The 19625-nt window shown below is 53.5% G+C and overlaps 1 protein-coding gene across 2 annotated transcripts; it reads left to right on the top strand.

Moving 5' to 3' along the window:
* Positions 1-2810: 2810 nt before the first annotated feature.
* AREG (amphiregulin) lies at positions 2811-14964 on the top strand. Of its 2 annotated transcripts, none has more exons than XM_064149666.1 (6): positions 2811-2905; positions 3037-3219; positions 5754-5937; positions 6374-6532; positions 8361-8463; positions 14885-14964. In XM_064149666.1, the coding sequence occupies exons 1-5, from the start codon at positions 2863-2865 to the stop codon at positions 8446-8448; spliced, it is 657 nt and encodes a 218-aa protein (XP_064005736.1). In that variant the 5' UTR covers positions 2811-2862; the 3' UTR covers positions 8449-8463; positions 14885-14964. The 2 variants fall into 2 exon arrangements, with proteins under 2 accessions (XP_064005736.1, XP_064005734.1); XM_064149664.1 differs by lacking the exon at positions 14885-14964 and adding an exon at positions 9295-10502.
* Positions 14965-19625: the final 4661 nt, after the last annotated feature.

Raw genomic sequence — 19625 nt, 5'->3', positions numbered from 1 at the left:
GCTGCAGCTGGACCAAGCACTGTCAGTGCCAGGGCTGTAGGCATTTGTCCTCTCTGCCACTAACACCATGAGAAAGGGCTTGGGGAAGGAGGGGAAATGAGCAATAAAACCCCAGCAGCTAGGCCATCAGCTAATGATGATTAGCTTTAATTGTGCCCCACACAGAGGGGCTGACAAAGGCTAGCAGGGAGCGACTGTTACAGGTTAACGTCCCAGTGTCAACTCCTTCTGCAGAGCTCTGGGGACTGCTGTGACCCAGCAAGATGGCACCAGGAGCTGCATGTCCTCCTTTGGCATGTGTGTGCAAGAAGGTAGAAGGTTTAATGACTGAGCAGCCTGGATCCAAGCCACTTAGAGCAAAGGCTCCACCAGCTTCCTGAGCTGTGAGTAGCATTCCAGCCTCTCGAAGGTGGCCCAGGTCCTCCTTTCCCCACATTCAGTGAGTGGCACTGCTGCCCTGCCATGCCACGCAGAGCCTTTCTGAGGACCAGAGTGGAGGGACACTGACCCCTTTGTCCCTACTCCCCTACACCATCACCTTACACACCCTGCCCTGGTTTTTGTCCTCTAAAGTAGGCCTACTTCACACCTTCTTGTGTGAGGAGAGGTGGCCACGGTAAGGTTCCCTCCACCACGGGCCACTATGGGACTTGACAGCCCAAGTGTGCCCAAGGAGCGCGTCTGCCTCTGCCTGGATGCGTGCCCACCCTGCTTCCCTCTGCTTACTCAGCCATTACTCATGCACTGCTCGAGCAAAGGCGCAGGGACCAGGGTCAAGTGCCACAGCGGATTTATTGCCCAGCACTATCCCAACCATATCCTCCCTGTGGAGCAAAGAGCAGAGTGCCCACAGAGGCGTGCCCACGCCATAAATCTCTGTCCGTCTGTCTGTGTACAGGGCTCTCCTTGGCAACCCCAGGCTGAGCAACCAAGCTGCTGAAGGGTCTGGAGCACAAGTCTGAGGAGGGGCTATGGGGAGACCTTCTGGCTCTCTACAGCTCCCTGAAAGGAGGCTGGAGCCGAGTGGGGGTTGGTCTCTGCTCCCAGCAAGTGACAGGATAAGAGACTTGGGGCTGTTCAGCTTGGAGGAGAGGAGGCTGCAGGGGCATCTTATCAATGCTTATGAGTATCTATGGGGTGGTGCCAGCAAAATGGGGCCAGACTCTTCTCAGTGGTCTCCAGTGACAGGACAAGAGGTAATGGACACAGATTTGACCATAAGAAGGTCTATCTAAACATCTTCACCATGAGAGTGGTGAGAGCCTGGATTGGATTGCCCAGGGAGGTGGTTGAGGCTCCATCCCTGGAGGTGCTTAAGGCCAGGCTGGATGAGGTTGTGTGCAGCTTGATCTAGGGTAGGGTGTCCCTGTCCATGGCAGGGCGGTTGGACCTAGATGATCCTTGTGGTCTCTTCCAACCCTGACTGATTCTATGAGGAGGAACTTCTTTAATGTAAGAGTGATGGAGCCCTGGAGCAGGCTGCCCTGAGCAGTGGTGAAGTCTCCATCTCTGGGGAGTTTCAAAGCCCACCTGGATGTGTTCCTGTGTGGCCTGTCCTAGGTGACTCTGCCTTGGCAGAGGGTTGGACTGGATGATGTCCAGAGGTCCCTTCTAACCCCTGCCGTTGTGCATCTGATTCCTGCAGTTGTGCTGCATCAGCTGCTCACCCAGGGGCAGTCTGCCTCCTGCTTTGTGTTTTCACCCACTCCACATTGCACTGCACAATATTTCAGAGCCGCTCCAAAGGGAAAACCAAGCAGGACAGGACCTGCTGGCCCCTATGATGACAGGACTCCCCTGTACTCAGCACTGGTCAGGCCACACCTTGAGTGCTGTGTCCAATTCCGGGCCCCTCAATTTAAGAGAGAGGTTGAGGTGCTGGAAGGTGTCCAGAGAAGGGTGACAAAGTTGGTGAGGGGCCTGGAACACAAACCCTATGAGGAGAGGCTGAGGGAGCTGGGGTTGTTTAGCCTGGAGAAGAGGAGGCTCAGAGGTGACCTCATTGCTGTCTACAGCTACCTGAAGGGAGGCTGTAGCCAGGTGGGGTTGGGCTCTTCTGCCAGGCAACCACCAGTAGAAGAAGGGGACACAGTCTCGAGTTGTGCTGGGGGAGGTCTAGGCTGGATATTAGGAGGAAGTTGTTGGCAGAGAGAGTGATTGGCATTGGAATGGGCTGCCCAGGGAGGTGGTGGAGTTGCTGTGCCTGGAGGTGTTGAAGCCAAGCCTGGCTGAGGCACTTAGTGCCATGGTCTGGTTGAGTGGCTAGGGCTGGGTGCTAGGTTGGACTGGATGAGCTTGGAGGTCTCTTCCAACCTGGTTGGTTCTATGATTCTGTGACTCTCTGAGAGGCAACAGCCTCAAGTCTCGCCTGGGGAGGTTTAGCTCGGACACGAGGAGCAGTTTCTGCCCCGGAAGGGCTGTCAACTAAGGCTCGGCCCAGGCTGCCCAGGGCAGCCGCGGAGTCCGCCGTGCCGGGGGGCGTTGCGGAGCGGCGCAGCGGCGGCAGCGGGGGCCGCGCTCCAGCTAACGGTCGGAGCGGAGGCTGCCGCAGCCCTGCCCAGCCCCACCCCGAGCGCCGCCCGCCGGGGCGCGGCCACTGCGCCCGCCCCGCCCTCACCTGCCGCGCGCGCCGCCCCGCCCCGCTGACGGCGCCAACGGCCGGGCGCGCGCGGGCCGCCTATAAAGCGCGCGGCGGCGGCGGGCGGCCCCTCATGGAGCGCCGCGAGCTGCCTCTGCCCGCCGCAGCAGCCTCTGCCCGCCGCAGCCTCTGCCCGCTACCGCCCGCCGCTCCGCTGCCTCCGCCCGCCGCTGCCTCCGCCCGCCGCTCCGCTGCCTCTGTCGCCCCCCGTGGCCCCACCGCCGATGCGCGCTGTGGCGTTGATGGCCGCGCTGGCCGCTCTGGCAGGTGCGTGCGGGGAGCGGGCGGTAGGCGGGCAGCGGCTGGGATGGGACGGGACGGGACGGGACGGGACTGGGGTGTTGCGCCGTGGCCGTCCCTTTGCCTTCTCGCCCACTGCGTCATGTTCCCCCTCACAGCCTGCCGGCCTGTCGCTGCCTCCTCGCCCAACTCCACGGAGCCGGAGCGGCATGGGGGATCTGTCCAGCGGGAGCCCGAGGTCCGGGAGGCCGAGGCTGTGCCGGCTTCCGACTACGAGGAGGATGAGGAGTACGAGGAGGCGCCGCCCGTACACCAGTACATCGTGGACGACTTGATCAGAGGTGAGCCGGACGGGGCCAGGTGTAAGGCGGCGCCGGCCCCCAGGGCTCTGCTTGTGAGCACCGGCGGCTTCCTCATTTCTCTCACCTGCGAGGCTGCTGCACTTGGCTGCCACAGAGCGCAAACTTGCTTCTGCTGGGAACTTGCCTTGAAAGCAGGCTGGTAGGGCTGGAAACTTAACGAGAGTGCCCCTGGGGAGGCTGCAGGTTTGCCGATTGCCTGCTGTGCTGCTCCCCTTCTGTTAACACTGACAGAACCGCCACGGGCTGGCTACCTCCTGCCTAGCGTGGGCACCTCAGTGGCGTCTGCGGGGCTGTTTGGTCCTAAAGGTGAAGCTGGCATCCAGTTGTCTTGCTCCAGGGATTTTTTTAGCTGCTTTCTCCTGGTGGCTCGTTTGGCTTGGAATAGAGTAAAGCTTTCAGGGAGAGCAGACACGTAAACTCCTGAAGTGATTACAGCGAAGTTTAAGCATCTTTCAGCCAACACTTCGCTGGCATTAGCTGTTGAGTGAATTTCTTGTGGTTTGTCCACTTGTGAAGCTGTGAGGAGGTCTCAGTAGCCCACCTGACTATGGGGCTGAGAGGGGGTTGTTGCTTCTAACCCCAGTGAAATTTGCCGTGCGACCCAGGTACCTAAAAGCGATTTAAACCTCAGTAGGTGCTAGCAGCTGATGCTGTTACCCTGTAGGGTAGATCTGGCTAATGTCATTCCTATAGAAACACCCTTAGACTTGACTTGGGACTGAAGGACCTCTTAGATGAAGAGGGACCATGTGCCACACACTCAGTCTAGGGAATCTCGGGATCCTTGGTGAAGTTTTCCATGAGTTGACGATCTCTGGGGAAACAGGAATGTCAGTTATCAAGCAGCCCAGCCTGTCCAACTACTGGCTTGTGACTTAGGTGTTGTATAACTGCACAGAAACTAGAATAGTTAGCAAAGGTGGTTGGTTTGTAGACCAGCTCTGCTACTTGGCACGAGGTTTATCTGTGGAGCTTTCATGCTGTTATGACTCAGCTGTGGATGGCTTTCCTGGCTGTGCAGCTTGCAGACAGGGACACAGAGATCAACTGACAAGCCAAGCCTTGAAGAGGGAAGAATGGAAACAGCCTCAATTATGAAAGTGTGAACCTAAATATCAGGTTGAACTGGACAGAGCAGGGGCCTCTGCAGTTAGAAGTAAGCTCACGCTTCCAGGGACAGGAAGCCTTGCTGCAGGAGCAGTGTTCCTCCTTTACATACTAATATAGTTCATACCATTTGGATCAGACTTCTGGTTGCTGAAGGCATTTTTGCTTTTTAAGTAACTTCAAGCCAGGCTTGTTGCTCTGGAAGTTGGAACAATCAGCTGTCTAGACAACAGTGAGCTACACCTTGTTTCTTTGTGCAGCTTCTTCTTTTGGCGCTGGAATTACAGGGTTCTGAAGTGGTTGGCTCTAGCCACGTCCCAGTGTGGTGGTTGCCTCCCTGGCTAGTGCTCTGGGTGACATAGCAATGCTCTAGAGATGTCTGCAGAGCATGATGGAGGAGCTGAAGTGCACTGTCAGTAGCTCTGCTGTTCTGCAGACCTGTCCAGGCTGCCCTGGAGAAGTGCTCCTGTTGAACAGCCCAGTGCTGCTGGCAAGGTTTTCTTCGTGGCTAGCAGCAGAGGGGTGGTCTCCTCAGAAAAGTGGGGTCTCAGCAGCTGGCTCCAAAGCAGTGCCATTGAGCTTTGGCTCCTGCATGGAGCTTATGGCCTTTAGTCAGTGACTGACTTAGCTGCTTCTCCTCAGTGAAAGGAAGATGATTGCCCTTAAATCCAAAGGGTGCTCAGTCACCAGCACTTTAAACCACACGCTTCTAGAGGTTTCTCTTAATTGAGATAATGAGGGGCAACAGTAAGTGGCAGAACAAATCTCTTGCCTCTTGCGGCCTAGCCTGCCTTGGCTCTCTTGGTGCAGTTGGCATCTTCCAAAGCAGGAGAACTGGAAGGGAGCTATCTTCTGCTGAAGACAGCACTGCGGGTTGGTGAGGAGGAACAAGTCTGCTAACTGGGATAGCAAGCTGTCCTGCCTCTGCAAGCACCTGCGACTATCTAGCAAGTTAGAATGCCTTTCATCACTGATGCAAATGGAGAGTTGAGAGCCATGGAGGCTGCTAGCCTTGTGTCTGAGTCAACATAAAGCTGGTGGATGGCTTGGCTCAGTGTGAGCTCCATGTTCCTTACAGGCCTTTGCTTGAACCTGCGCAGTATCAGCTCCAGCGTTCCATGCCGCAAAGCGCAGCTCTGCCACTCTTCATCTCTGCTGGCTCTCCCAGCTCAGCTGCTTCTGCTGCTTTTGATCTGCGCTGCACAGGACTTGCCAGTGGCAGAGTTGCCCTCAATGAGCTTCCGAGCTTGCTGTCAAATGCCCAGCTGCATCCTCCCTGGCATCCTATGCTTCCTGCTCCCAGGCTCTCTCGCTGCGACCAGGTCCCTCTCCACATTCTGTAATGCAGCTTCAGAGAGTCCAGCTTTCTAGCACGGCCAGACTGAGTCATCTTGTCCTTTTTGCAGTTGAACCCGTGGTTAAACCCAAGCCGACAAAGAGGGGGGGTGAGAAGAATGGCGGCAAACCGAGGAGGAAGAAAAACAGAGGGAAAAACAAAAAGAAAGGGACTCCCTGTGAAATGGAATACAAAAACTTTTGCATCCATGGGGAATGCGTATACCTAGAACATCTGCAGATGGTGACCTGCAAGTAAGTTGCTTGTACCTCGAGTCAGGTGTGATTGGTGCGAGCTGGTGGCATACAAGGGCCCAGGAAAAAAAATCAGTGTCACCTTGGCATAGGGCCAGCTCCTGGTGTATTTTGACTGAGAACCTTTCTGCCATGTAAATTAAGCGATGATGGAATCCGAGATGCATAACAAGCCACTGAACTCATCAGTTGGTCATCAGCTCAAACCAAAAGAATGACAAGGCGTGTCTTCCTGGAACATCACGCCCAGGCTGATCTGGACTTGTCGAAATGCTGGCAGCCCTCCTGTGAGCCCTGACTGCGTTTCACCAACGCGCTCGCCGGGGACGGCCATGGGAAACGCGGAAGGTGGCTGTCGGGGCTGAGCCTGTGTGGGTGTCCTTGGCTCCAGACAGCACCCTGGCTGATAAGAGCTTGTGTTCCTGTTTGCTTGCAGGTGCCATCAGGACTTCTTTGGCGAGCGCTGCGGCGAGCAGTTCATGAAGACGCAGAGGAAGAACGATGTGGCAGACTACTCGAAGACTGTGCTGGTGGTGGTGGCTGTCCTGCTCTCGAGCATCAGCTTCATTACTGTGCTTATCATTGTGATAGTGCAGTAAGTATTCTGCTCCTTGGGGGTCTGTCAAGCTGAAGTGTGAGCAGGGCTTGTGGCTAGCAGGCCTGAAGCCTGTGTGAATCACCTGAATTACTTGTGTGGAGGGCATCCGGAAGGGCTGAGTGCTTAGCCGAGCCTGGATGTCTTGAGGGTAGAAGCAAGGTCTGAGTATCATAGAATCATCCAGGCTGGAAGGGATCTCTAGAGGTCACCTAGTCTGACCCCCTTCAGTCAGCAGGGACATCTCCATTAGACCAGGTCACCCAAGGCCCTGTCAAGCCTCACCTTGAATGTCTTCAGGACATAAGAGGCTCATAAGTGACTTGGTGTTCAATAGCCCTCCCTCACCATGGGCTGTGGGCAGCCTGTGACCCTTATGCTTTTGAACAAGAGCCCTTTGGTGCCCACCCTGGGCAGGACAGCGACTGTGCTGCAGAATACCAACAGGAATTTGAGGAGGAGCATTAATGCCAACACAGCAGTGCCTTCCCTAATCCTTGCAGAGAAGCCTGCAAGCTGCAATGTAACAGCCTCATGCACAGCTGTTAGCCAACAGCTGGATACACAGCTGGAGGGAAGGAAATCGTGCTCCAGCTGTCCAGTTAGTCATGGAGCTTGTTGGGTTGAAATATTTGCACTGGCAAGGGAAATGAATGCTGTCAGTCCTAGATCCTGTACTGCTGGCTGCTAAGCTGGAAGGGGCAACCATTCCTGTGTAACAACTGTTGCCAGCTAAGGGTGATGGGCAATGAGAATCTGGGCTCCTTCTGGAAGTGCATGTAGAGAGCTGTTCTGGGGATGTGTTTCAAGCCATAGACCAAACTCTTCTGTGTTCCTGCTGAAAGGCAGCGTGCAGCAGCTAAGCCTGCTGTGCCTTTAGTTCTTGCCAGTGTTGGCCAGGTGTTGGTTCTGGGGTTAGAGAGCATGGGAGGGTTGCCTCTAGCATCCCTAGAGTGCTGGAGCTGTGCTCCAGTTGTGACCCTTCAGCTCCACTACAGCAGGGCTTGGGGTGTTGTAGGTGAAACTCGCAAGTACAGTCTAATTTTAGCTCTTGCTGAACTGGGGACGTGCTGTACTCTTTGGTGCAGTTCAGGAAACAAGGTGTGCATCTGTCACTGCACTATTGCTTCATATTCAGACCTGAGCTTGAGGAATGCTGGGATAAACACTTGCTCTCTGAGCACTGCCTCAGTCCCTCCTGCTAGAAGAGAATCAGTTCTGTAGTCTGTGAGCAGAGGATCATGGAGAGTTTCCACAGTGAGCTGTGGAATGGGATTGTTTCATGCTCTGAGCCTTCACAAGCTAGAGGTGTGTGGTTTGTTAGCCTGTGCCTTCATGCAGAGCAGCCAGATGGCCTGTTGCAGCAGTCACTAGCAAAGGCTGTAGAAAGGGGACAAAGTCATTAAGTTTGCCTAGGTGTTCAAGGCATGCATCAAGAGGACAGGGACTTCAGGTGCTTGAAATCCACAGGGCTGTGCTGTGAGAAAGAAGAAGACAGTTTAGTCTCTGTGGACCTTTGCTAAAACCACCAGGAGATCTGTCCCCAGAGAGTGTTTTCTGGTGTGTCACTCCAGCAGTGAACCCTCCTCATCTTGCTCCCAAGCTGTGCTTAAGCCAGGAAGCCCCAACTGTGTGAGGCACAACTGCCAGGGCCTGGCTTGGCCTGCTCCCTTTTATCATCAGACACTGCTGGGTGCTGAAGATTCAAACCTGTCTGGCTTGAAACTTCCTAGTGCTGAGGAATTGTTCGAGGCTTGGAAATGCTGCAGAGGCCCTGGGGGCTGGTGACAGGCTTCAGAGTGACCTCTAATGTGCAATCGTTCCACAGGGTCAGGAAAAAGTGTCCTCAGTATGAAGAGAAAGAAGAAAGGAAAAAACTTCGACAAGAGACTAGAAATGGCCACGTTGGTGTGTAAATGAGGAGAAAGCAGGTATGAAAGCTGACCTCAACTGCTCCTCAGCCCTTCCAGGTTGGAGTTACCCCTGTGAGAGCTGCAGGCATGTTGTGCAAAACTAGCACTTGCTTCTAAAAATGTGAAGTGTCCTGGAATGCATGGCTTCTGGCTTCCCCAAACCACCTGACCTGTGAAAACTCAGCAGCTCTCTTAGTTCCTGGGCTTGCTGCCTTAAAAAGTGAGGGATAAGCAGACTTGGGAAGGAAAAAATCCCTAATGTCTGGGCAGAGGCAGGTTTAGGGCAAGAAAACAGGCCAGGCTTCCAGCAGCAACCAAGGTAATCAGCACCTCTTGAGAGAAGTACTGAGTGTTTTCCTGTCTTCTCTGCAAGGCATCAGGAAGCTTCTGGTGCTCAGAGGCTGTAGATCAAGGTAAATTATGGTTCTGGAGCACCAGTTTCCTTCTGTCCTAGCAATTGAATGTCAAAGCTCCTTGACCTGAGTGGATCACTCCTGAGAGAAATCTCTAGTGGACTTGACTGAGGAAGCAGGCTGTTCTCTGCAGAGCAGAAAGGAACCTCCCAGCAGAGTCGAGGACCCTTCCCAAGCAGGAGTTACACCCCAAGCTGAAGGAGAAACTAGAGGATAGTGCTGAAGTTCTGGCAGAACTCAGATTTTCCTTTGCTGTCTGTCAGCTATGGACCTTGCCCAGCTTTGCCCAGAGGCAGCTGGAGTGTTCTGCCCCAAGCTTGCTTGAAGCTGAGGAGGTTCTAGCAGTGTCCTCCTGTGCATGCCCTCAACCTGCCTGCTTCTAGCAGAGTGCCTCTGTCTTCAGGAGAGATTAATCTGCCTGGTCTGCCCCTTACAGAACAGTTCTGATATGGCCACTGCCAAGCTGCAGGGTACCTCTGGCTACCTGGCATCCACCTGGACACCGTGGGCTGGAGCTGCCGCCACTAAGCCCTGATTGGTCGAGACAGAGGCTGCTGCAAGGAGATGTCAACGCACCACTGGCTGCTGACTCGCATGCTGGGGAGGACAGTTACCACTGGCCTTGGCATAGTCGTGTGGAAGGAGCTGCAGCTAGAGGACCTGCTGGCAACGGCTGCTGCTGCTGAGCCCTCTCAGTGCTGGAGCTCCAGTCCCTGCTGTTGTGTGGATGGACTTTCTTCTGTTAGCAAGTCGCCTTTGGCAGCTCTTACTTGGAGAGCTTGATGCAGCTTTCAGGAATGGATGGCAGAGAGAAAATTCCCTTCCTTCTCCCAGAGTGGACTGGAAGAGCTCTGGATTGCTTCTCTCCCCAGACCTCAGTGGATGAAAAAAACTAATTGTGCTGTCACTGTGCTCCCTGGTGATAACAGCTTCATAGAGCTTCATCTCCAGTTCTGACTTGCAGGGCGTTGGTGACAGATCTTTGTCAGCCACACCTGGCCTCTGTTACTGTGTGCGTGGAAGGTGTTCAGCAGGACTCGCTGTATGAGTGGGGCTGTCCTTTGTGTGTGTGCTAGCCCAAGCTAAAGTTAGGCTCCTCAGGATGCTGAGACAGCAAAGGCAAGGTCTGAAGGAAAAGACCCAGCTGAGACATGCTGAAAAAGCCTGGACCCATCTGTTATAAACACAAAACTACTTCTGTTACCCAGGCCCTGGGCACTGCTTTAAGCAGCACTTAAAGTACCGAATGTTTCCCATCAGATTTAGTCAGCTGAACTTGACCAACAACCTGTTCCCTTGAAGAATCCAGCTGATGCACTGACACTCTGCAGGCAGTGGTCTCCTGTGCTCTACCTTCTGGTGCAAAAACCTCAACTTACCTCAAACTTCTCTGACCCAAGTGTCCTTGGTTTCTTGAACTGTCCATGCAGCCTTGAGCACAGAGTATTATTTGAGTTCAGTTTCTTCTTGGAAGAGTTGGATGTCTTCTGTGTAAACAGAGCAGAATTCTTCTGGTAGCAGAGAAACACCATTAATTCTTCAGGTCCTATCTGTAAATGTGTAAATATTTATTACTGTATTTAATATTTAATGTTTCCATAACAAACTTATTTATTTTATAATTAAACTTTTTACATAACCTAATCATGGTAAGACTTTTTTTTTCTGTTTCTTACTCATGGGAGTACATGTAAACACTTAAAATTAGAGCTTGGTTTCTCCTCAAAACAGGAATTGCAACATGTAGGAGCACAAGGTATGGCTGTGGAGAGAGCTTCAGCCACGTGTGGAATATGAGCTTGCTGGGCTGGGAGCAAGCTGTTTGTAAACAAAATGTGCAAATGCAGCTACCCCTTTCGGTAGGAAACTCATTGAATGCAGCCACAAAGGAGGCCAAACTGCAGCAGGGGAGGGGCTGTGAGCTCCTCCTTGGAATGAGCTCTCAAGCTGAAGTTTGAGCTAAGGAGTAGGATTTAATGAGCTCTGCTGGGTCCAGCACAGAGAAGTGGAGAGCCTTTCATCTTGGTGTGGTCAGAGAATTTGGACAGTGGCTTGAACCTTTACCTTAAATGAGGAAAAGCAGGATATAGCCTCAGGCCAGCAACTCTCTAAACAGAAAGGGAGCCTTGGCCTCCACAGTCTGCCTCGAGTTTCTAGTTATTAATCCAACTGGGTGCTGATGTTCTCTGTGGAGACTTGTAGCAGTGAGCCAAGGTGTAAGTTCTGAGCTGCCTGAAAATGTCAAGGGGGTGAGTGGGGTAAAGTCACAGCAATAAAGATGGAGAGCCTGGTTTTGAGGCCCTGTTCTCAAAAGCTTCTCCAAGAGGTGTTGCTGACTGTGGCTTTGCTTAGAGCAAAGAAACAACCAGTTGTAGTTTGCACCTGAGCTGTATACCCTGTGTAGAAGCAGGTGATCTCCAGAGTGGCTGAGGTGGGTTTGCCTTGGCCTCCAGTTCCCAGGCTCTGAGAGCAGCCAGAATAGTGTAGAGCTGAGGCACAGGTAAATGCATTGCAACATCTCCTGGGAAGACTGCAGGACTTCATTCCAGGGAACCTGCTTCGTTACCAGAGTAAACAGCCCTTCTCCAAGCGGCCTTTCCACAGACACTTGCTGCTGGAGCTCTGGCAACAGCAGATGTTTCTGTCAGTGCTGCCAAGCTTTGGAGTAAACAGAAGCCCAGTGGTAACCCAGCCATAGCCTGGTGAGACTGGGGAGGGACTGCAGCTCCTGTCTGACAGCCGTGGCCTCTCCTTCCAGAATATTTGCTAGCTCCAGGCCTCTTGCTGGAGTAAACAGCAGGTTTTCTACTGGGTGAGCTGAGCCAGTGCTGGTGTAGAAGGCTGAGCTGGTTTTCCCTCAGTGATATCATTAATCAGTTAGAGCAGGCAGCGATGTCCTTTGCTGCTTTGGCTGTGGCCCTGACTGCTAACAGCTTGTGACCAGGTTCCTTGTGTCACTTTGCTGCACGGTGGGTGGGATGTCTCTTGCTGTCCAGGGATGCTCCACTTGTGTGACAAGCAAACCTGAGCAGCTGCAGGGCAAGGCTAGGCATCATTTTTATTGCAGGTGGTGTACAGCTAGATCTGCTCTTCAGGATGCAGACAGCTGCCTTCTGTCCTGCTCCCCTTGCTCAGCAGCTTCTTCAGTCCCACCAAGCCTACCTGGGTTTCTGGTCCCACGTCTTATGAGTAAGCTATGCCTTGAGGTTTTCCTTGACCTTCTGGCAGCAAGGTCACTTTGACAGGAGCTTCTGTGTCCTTGTCACTTGTAGCTGCCTCAGCTGAGATCTGGAAGAGTAGCCTGATGTTCTTGCACAATTTTCTGCACGCACAGATGATTTTGCAAGGTGTTTTTGATATATCCCCATCAGTATCCAGGAATTCTGGTAATGTGAGGATCCTGTCTGCTTGCACAATTCCTTCCTCCTTCCTGAATGCTTTGTTCTCCCTGGCTATTGCATTTTGGGAGAACCTAGGAACTCCTCATGGAGCTTTTCTCTGTTGTGTATTTATGGAGCAGTTATCTATGACCACAGTAGCTTCCTGTCTGCTTCTGCTCTTCACTGTCTTCCTCCCAGTGTGCCCCCTTGCCCTCGAAGCAGTAGCAGATGCCACTTGGAGTCTTGGCTTGCTGGGGATTACAGGAGGGCTGGTTCTCTGTGCCAAGGGAAAGACCTGAGAGGTTTTCTTTTCCTCAGCAAATCCATGGATGTTTGTAAAGGTTTTGTACTGGCAGTGGTTTGCCTAAACTCACCCTTGTGGTGTGTGGTGCCATTTCCTGTGACTGCTTTGAAGTTTGGAGTTCTTTAGATGGGGGAGTTTTGTCCCAGTGCACTCGCCTGGTCTGCTGGCACTGTGGCACTTCGTGAGCCAGCTGAGCAGCCAGACTTGAAGTCAGGGCTGACGGCTGCAGTGAGTGCTGGTCTGGGCTGCAGAGTCTGTCTGGGTGCAGTGGGCTGAGCTGCAGAGGCTGTCTGGGTGCAGTGAGTGTGTCTCATGTCAGTGATCAGTCCTGCAGGCCCTTGGCTCTGGAGGCATGTCCTTTGATAGGGAGTGATGGCTTTGTGTTCCTGGCAATAGCTCAGTGCAGCAAGCATGCTTGAGGAGCCAGGGCTGGCTGCTCTCCTGTGTTCTGTGTCCATCCCAGCAGTGCAGACTGGAGCTGAACTGGTTTTTCTGTGGGCTGGCAGGATTTACATGAGAACTCAATGCAGTGCTAATGAGTAAGCAGTAGAGGACTCAGCAGTCTGTGTCTGTCAACACAAACAGGGCCGGAGAAGGTGGGAAGCAGGTGATGGTGGGAGGTTGTCCACCACCAGCACTGCCTCACCGCTGCCCTGGTAGCATCAGGGTGAGTTCTGCCATGCATTTTAGCTGGAGCTCTAGGAAAAGAGTGTTCAGAAAGTAGTAGCCCTTTGTTGGGGTCTGGAAGATTCTGCTTTGGGACATGATTCAAGCTTTTCATCCTTCTCTTTGTCGAGCTTATCTTTGCATCTCTCTGTTCAAACCCCATCTCTGGTGTTCCCTGTTTCTGGAGCATACCTGAGCCACGCTCGCCCTTCAGTTCATCTCCAGCCTTTCAGTCTGGGCTCTGCTGCAGAGTGTGTCACACAGAGCTGTCACACCGAGTCCCTGGGTAGCAGGAGAATCAGTGCTGCCACTCAGAGATCTCTCTGCTTTAACCATCTTGCACTGCTGTTACACAACAGCCCCTGCATGAATCCCACTCACACATCCCAAGAGATTGCCCTGAGGTTCTGCACTGTGCTTCAATGTCCATAGTCCCCCCAGAGCTGGGGGCTTGCTGCCCAGGAGGGGAACTGGCAGCAAAACAGAGTGGAAGGTGGTGGAGTCACTGTCCCTGGAGGTGTTCAAGGAATATGTGGACATGATCCTTTGGGACATGGCTTGGTGGTGGTGCTGGGTGGATGGTTGGACTTGGTGATCTTAGAGGCCTTTTGCAGCCCAAGCCATTCTGGGATTACTGGGAATGAGCCCAAGCATTATCTTCATCCTCTTGCTCAAATTCCATCCCAGCCAGCACTGGTGTGAGCTCAGCCTGCCAGCCAGTCTGGAGGGACCTCTGGCAAGCAGCCAGCTGGACTGCCAGGAGATTGGATCCAGTTGCATCAGCATGGGAGCAGGAATGCTCCCAGGGCTGGCAGGACCAGTCCTGACTGGTTTTCCCAAAGCTCCTCCCGCAGGAGCTCCTGCAAGGACATCCACTTACCTCACCAAAACCTGGGTGATCCAGGGATCCTGAGAGTGGAACAGCTGTTACCTGGTCAAAGCAAGGAAGGGATTAACCCTTCCCTGGGCTGCAAGCCCGGTGACAGAGTGGATCAGTGAGTGAAATGGCACCAAAGCCACCAGCAAGCCAGCCCATCTCTCACCAGCACAGCTCCACAGCTATCACAGGCAAATATCTACCAAAACAAGGCAGAGCCAGGCCCTTGCTTAGTGGGAGATGCAATCAATTGGTCTGTGCTGATTAAGTGCTGATGGAACAGATAACTTTATGGAAAGCTCTGCAGCCTGGCAGAAGGACTGGCTGGGACCCACTGCCTTGTGCAGGGGTTATCAGTGCTCATGACTCCACTGTGAACCTTCTCTGCAGCAGTGGTACTTCAGGAGGGAAGCAACTGCAGTTCTGGGTGGTTTGCATCAGCAGTGTTTCAATGTGAAGCTTTAGAGCAGCTTAAGAGACTCTGTATATGTCTTTGGATGTGTGCACATCAAATCTAAGTACCTGCAATTGCCTGGCATTGTGGAGAGCTAGAGCAGGCCGGCAGGCAGTCCCCACAGGGTTCAGGTCCTTGCAGATGCTCCCTGGTGTATTGCACAAGGGACTGGCTCCTGGCATGGAGGCATGGCCTGAGAACCTAAAGTTTCACATATCTCTTCTGAGCAAGGACATTTATGGCACCTAGAACCAGGAGGGATGAAGTTCAGTGCATGACCTAAATGTTACCCTAAGGCCTTTTGAACATAGCAAGACTTACTTTGTTTTCTCTCCTGATTTGTAGAGCCAATGCCAGGATTTGGGAAGCCTGTTTGCCAGCTGTAACATGGCTCAAGATGGGAGCTGAGAGCAGGAGTGAGAAGCCTTCTTCAGCTTCAGCAGGTGAGTCTCCCATTTCCCATCCTGGCAGCACAGAAGCATGGCATGGGCAGACATTCCAGCCCAGCTGATCTCAGGTGCTCTGCAGGAAGTAGGACAGGCAGCAGACAAAGCCTGGGGCCTGCTGATGAAATACTCCTGTGCAGCAGCTCCCAAAGTGAAACGCAGCAGGGCTCACAGTTACCAGGGGAGGAGGAAGCAGCAGGGGCTGGGGGGAGGCAGTTTGCTGCTGGTGCCACGACCTATGCCAAAAGAAGCCTGGCAACTGCTTCTTCACCCCCTTGCTTTGCTGATTACTGCTGGAGGAGAAGCCTGCCAACTGCTAATGACTGCTGGGGCAGCTGTCTCCCATGCAAAGCACCCCAGATGACTTTGTGGTACATTGATTAAACAGATGGTATCAGCCAGGAGCGCGGCCCAGCCGCCACCTTGCACAGCTCCTGGGGACAAACAGGATCTGCCACACAAGAGGGTGCTTTGCACTGGGCTGTGTGCCCACGGCTGTGACCTGGGGTGGCCTGGCTGCTTGGCCTCCTAGGGGACAACGATTGGCAGCCCACAGCCACATGGCTGTGGCTCACGTGGCTAATTGCAGTTCAGGGGCCAGGCTGCTGTCATCAGGGCCACCAGGAGCAATCACAGAGTCATTTAGGTTGGAGAGGAGCTTTAAGATCACCCAGTCCAACTGTGCTTCACACCCATAAGCATCCTTTTCTCTCCATCCTTTGCCAGCACAGTGAGGTGTCCTGTGCCTTCTCCGAGCAGCAGCACAGCTAAGTGGGGACCTCAGCCCTGGCAGGGGCAAAGCCCTGGCAGTTGCAGGCTCTCCTACTGGACTCAGCCCTCTGTGTGTGTTTCTCACTCCTGTGATTCACTTGTGGTCATTCAGGGTCCCATCAGCGTTACAGCACTGCTTGGGTGTCCTGGCCCAGCTGCAGCATGATCATGGTATCTCTCCTGGACTTCTTGACTTGTGCTCCCTAAGCTTCCCAGCTGTGGGAATTGGCGTGCTCTTGGCTGTTGCTGTGAGGGGAAGGCTGGCTGGAGGTGCTGGCCAGATGCAGACAGGTTCTGCAATGTCTGGGGTGTTACCTCACCCTGTGGAGCCTACCTTGAGGACGTTAAGCAACCAAGACCTGATCACACTGACAGTAGTGCTATGTGACCTCCTTTCAGGGCTGCAGGAGACCAGCAGCAGGGCACTGACCATTGCCTCATGCTTCCCTGAGCCTTCACAGCTCCTCTAGTGGGTAAAGCAGGACTAGACGTGTCCAGTCTGTAAAGAATCTATGACTGGTCGACTACTGTTCATTGAGGTTCTTCCAGCAAAATCAGACACTGCCAGGAGTTAGCCTGAAGATCTCAGTCCTCTCTGCACCTCCCAGAAAGGAGGCAGGATGGAGATGAATGCTCCGTTAGTGAGGTGCCCTAAATACAGATCTGATCCTTCTCCACCTCCCAGCTGACGAGCTGTAAGCTGCAGCTGACAAAGGGGGCACAGAGCCAGGCTTTGAAAGCCAGCAGCCTCCCTTTTCATGCTGGCTTCCTGATGCAATCTCACAGCTACCTCCCAGTGCTGGTGCAACCCAAGTGTGGCTCACTGTGCCCACTGCAGTCTCAGCTGCATCAGCTGTGCCTGTCTGCAGGTCCAGCCGGCAAGGTTCAGCCCCCAGGAGAGAGCTGAAGGTCTCAGTCATGTCAGGCCTTTCTGAGAGGTGTCTGCTGCAGCCCTGTAGGGTTTTGGTGAGTCACATCAGGCAGGAGGTGAAGGAAGTGGCTGGGAGAAGGGCCATGCAGCTGGCCACCGCGGGCTCCCCTCTCTCCACGCCAGCAGGACACGGTGCGGAGGTTCCGTAACTGGTTCTCGCCCAGCCACTATTTCAGGATCTAGGTGTACCTGCTCAGTAGCAGAAATTTATATGGGTTAATTCCCACACTCCCAATGAATGAATCATTAAGGGAACAAAGAAAGGTGCCTCCTTCAAAGTACCATTGCCATCTGCGTTCTGAACATACGCCCAGGTTTACCTCTGCGTATTTAACCCCTTATCAGAGCAGATAACCTGCACTCTGCTCCAGCCCTGCCTGCAGCCCTGACCTGGATGGCAGCAGGAAGCACCTTCCTGCCCTGGAGATTGGGCTGCAAACTCAAAAAGAATGCTGGGAAAAAAAGCAAAACATTATCTTACATGGGATTCCTTTCACTGGGCAGCTAGACCTGGCCAGAGCTATGTCCCGCTTTGGTGTCGAGGAGGAGCAGTGGACACCCTGCAGAAATGCTTAGCATCGGGGAACCCGAGCTGGAAAAGCACCTCCCACCAGGAAAAGCAACTGATGAGCTGCTGACAGCCACGGCCAAAGGATGCAGTAGCTTCCAGGGAGAGCAAATTTGTTTCTTCCCTCACTGCAAGCTAGAACAGCATCCCGTTCAGCTGGGAGCTGCGGTCTGCCTTGGAGTGCACCGGGAGAGGGGGGCCGCCTCTCCTGGGTGTTTTTTTCCCACTCGGTTGGGTTGTCAGTGTACAGTCTGCAAAGAGGTGTGCCCCAGGAATGCGAAGGGAGATAAGCCACTCAACTGCATTAGCACATGAAAGAAAAAAAGCAGTGGGAGCTTCCCAAGGTGGCAGAGGTTCAAAAGCTTCTCGCAGAAGCACATAGTTGTGGGTGATGATGGCAGCACACTCCTCCAGCCGGAGGCGGGGCACAGCCCGAGATGAGAGGAGCAGGCAGTGAGTAATGCCAGTGCCATTCTTAGCAAGGAATCCTATTTTTAGTACAGATTGGCCTGCAATACAAACGGCTTGAAAATCAAAGAGCTAGTGAAAGGAGAGAGAGCTCCAGCAAAAGGTGCTGGCTGCCAAGATCAGAGTGCAGCCTCCCTCTGGAGGTGACCCCAGACAAATCAGAGTGTAGACTCATTGGCCCAGCACTCAGTTCTTCCCTGTCACACTCCCCTTCCTTCCAGGCTCCCCTAGAAGCAGAATCCTGAGCTTTTCCCTGCACTCTGCCAGCACCCAGTAATGTGCTGAGCAGCCAGAGAGTCCTCTTCATCAGCTGGCGAGGCAGAGTCTTGACAACACACCAAGCTGCAAACCTACCCAGGTGGATTGCTGTCCTTGGGTTGGATCTAGCTTGGTTCCAAAGGGACAGGAATCTTACCTTTTGTTTCCATCAGTGAATGAAATGCAGAAGAAAGCTGTTGCTTTCCCAGCTCCAAAGGCTTCCATCTCCTGATTCACTCCAAGTCGCTGGCACTGCAGGCAGGCTACCACCTAATTGCTTTTGCATCCCAGGCTACTTAGAAAATGAAGTCATGCAGGGTCAGTGGCCAGTGCTGCTGTGAAATGGTTTCCAGTGCTTGGGTCATTGTAAGCAGCTTCTTGTCCTTTGGCTGTCAAATGTGTTCCATGGGTTGGCCCTTTCTGACAGGACCATGTGTGCTGTGTGGTAGCAGCTGCAGTCTTTGCAAGGCAGGGAAGAGGCTGAGGAGCACTGCAAAGTTCTTTCTCTGGGAGAAGAGGTTTGCCTTGGAAAAGCTGTGACATGTCCTGTTTTCTCTGAGTGATGGCTGGAAGAGGTCAGCTAAAGGTGCTGATCCAGCAGCACTCACAGCTGAGGCTCTTGGATGGTTGTTTCTGTGCAAAGCCTGTGTGTGAGAGTGGGAAAGCTACCACCTGCAATGCTCAGAGAGCAAGGAGGCTTTACAACTCCAAAGCTGCTTTTATTAGGAGCTAAACTAGAATAATTAACTTCTTGAGCAGAACCAAAAGTACAAGGGTCAGACTCTGCTCTGAGTTCTGGAGATCCAATGCCCTGACTCATCTGGAAACCCTGGGCAAATACCCAAAGGCCTCTCATTCTACCTGGGCACCATTTCCCAGCAGAAAGAAGGGACTAACTAGAGAAGCTGGTAGCTGGTAGGGCCTGCTGTGTCCTGCATGCTGCTCTGGCTGTCACCTTGCCTTGTTAACAGACACAGAGGTGGCTGTGCCCTCCTCGTTCTCCATGGTCTTTTGGTGCAAGTAGCAACCAAGCCCTCTCTATTGCCATACTGCAGCGTGTCTGAGATGCAGAGCACCTTGTGGAATGGAGATTGCTTTGAGGGCAGCTGTTGGGATGTTGAGGGTGTTTGAGAACTACTCTGTGGAACCTTTGGTGGTAAGGGACTGTTCTGTAGGCTTCTCGTTTGGTTTTCCCTCTGCTGTGCAGCATCAGAGGTACCACTGGGGGCTTGTGTCCTTCTCTGATTGGTGAGACACGGAGCAGAGTGGGGAAGTTTATCAGCTCCTGTCAGGCCAGCGAGGACCCGCAGCCTGACTGAGGCTGTGTCATCAGGGACTTGTCCTCACATGCATAGGCTGCAGGTTATTGCCATTCCTGTCTCCCTGACCTCTGCCCTGAGATGAAGGCAGCTTCCCCAAGCGAGGGAGTCTGCCACATGGCAACTGTCACTGTCAACAGAGGGATGTTTGCCCTGGTCTTTGCTGGCCTGCCACGGCCCCACAGCAGCAGAGCCCATGTGATGCACAGCACACGTGTTAGCAGCCAGGACCCTGGGTGACCTCCTGCTGCTACCATGCAGCTGCAGCAGATACTGAGGTTCACGTGAGGAGTTCAGGTATGTGAGACAATGGGTGTGAGCTGGA

The sequence above is a fragment of the Pogoniulus pusillus genome, chromosome 10 (genome assembly GCF_015220805.1).
Source record: "Pogoniulus pusillus isolate bPogPus1 chromosome 10, bPogPus1.pri, whole genome shotgun sequence".
Classification (NCBI taxonomy): Eukaryota; Metazoa; Chordata; class Aves; order Piciformes; family Lybiidae; genus Pogoniulus; species Pogoniulus pusillus.
Note: the sequence above shows the minus strand (reverse complement) of the source record. Positions and strands in the feature narration are given on the sequence as shown.

What these genes read in the sequence shown, in the direction of transcription:
- AREG (XM_064149666.1), top strand. Translation starts at nt 2,863, where the DNA reads ATGCGCGCTGTGGCGTTGATGGCCGCGCTGGCCGCTCTGGCAG. An exon ending in CGTGGACGACTTGATCAGAG is followed by an intron (nt 3,220 to 5,753) that starts GTGAGCCGGACG and finishes TCCTTTTTGCAG; the next exon opens with TTGAACCCGTGGTTAAACCC. An exon ending in CTTATCATTGTGATAGTGCA is followed by an intron (nt 6,533 to 8,360) that starts GTAAGTATTCTG and finishes ATCGTTCCACAG; the next exon opens with GGTCAGGAAAAAGTGTCCTC.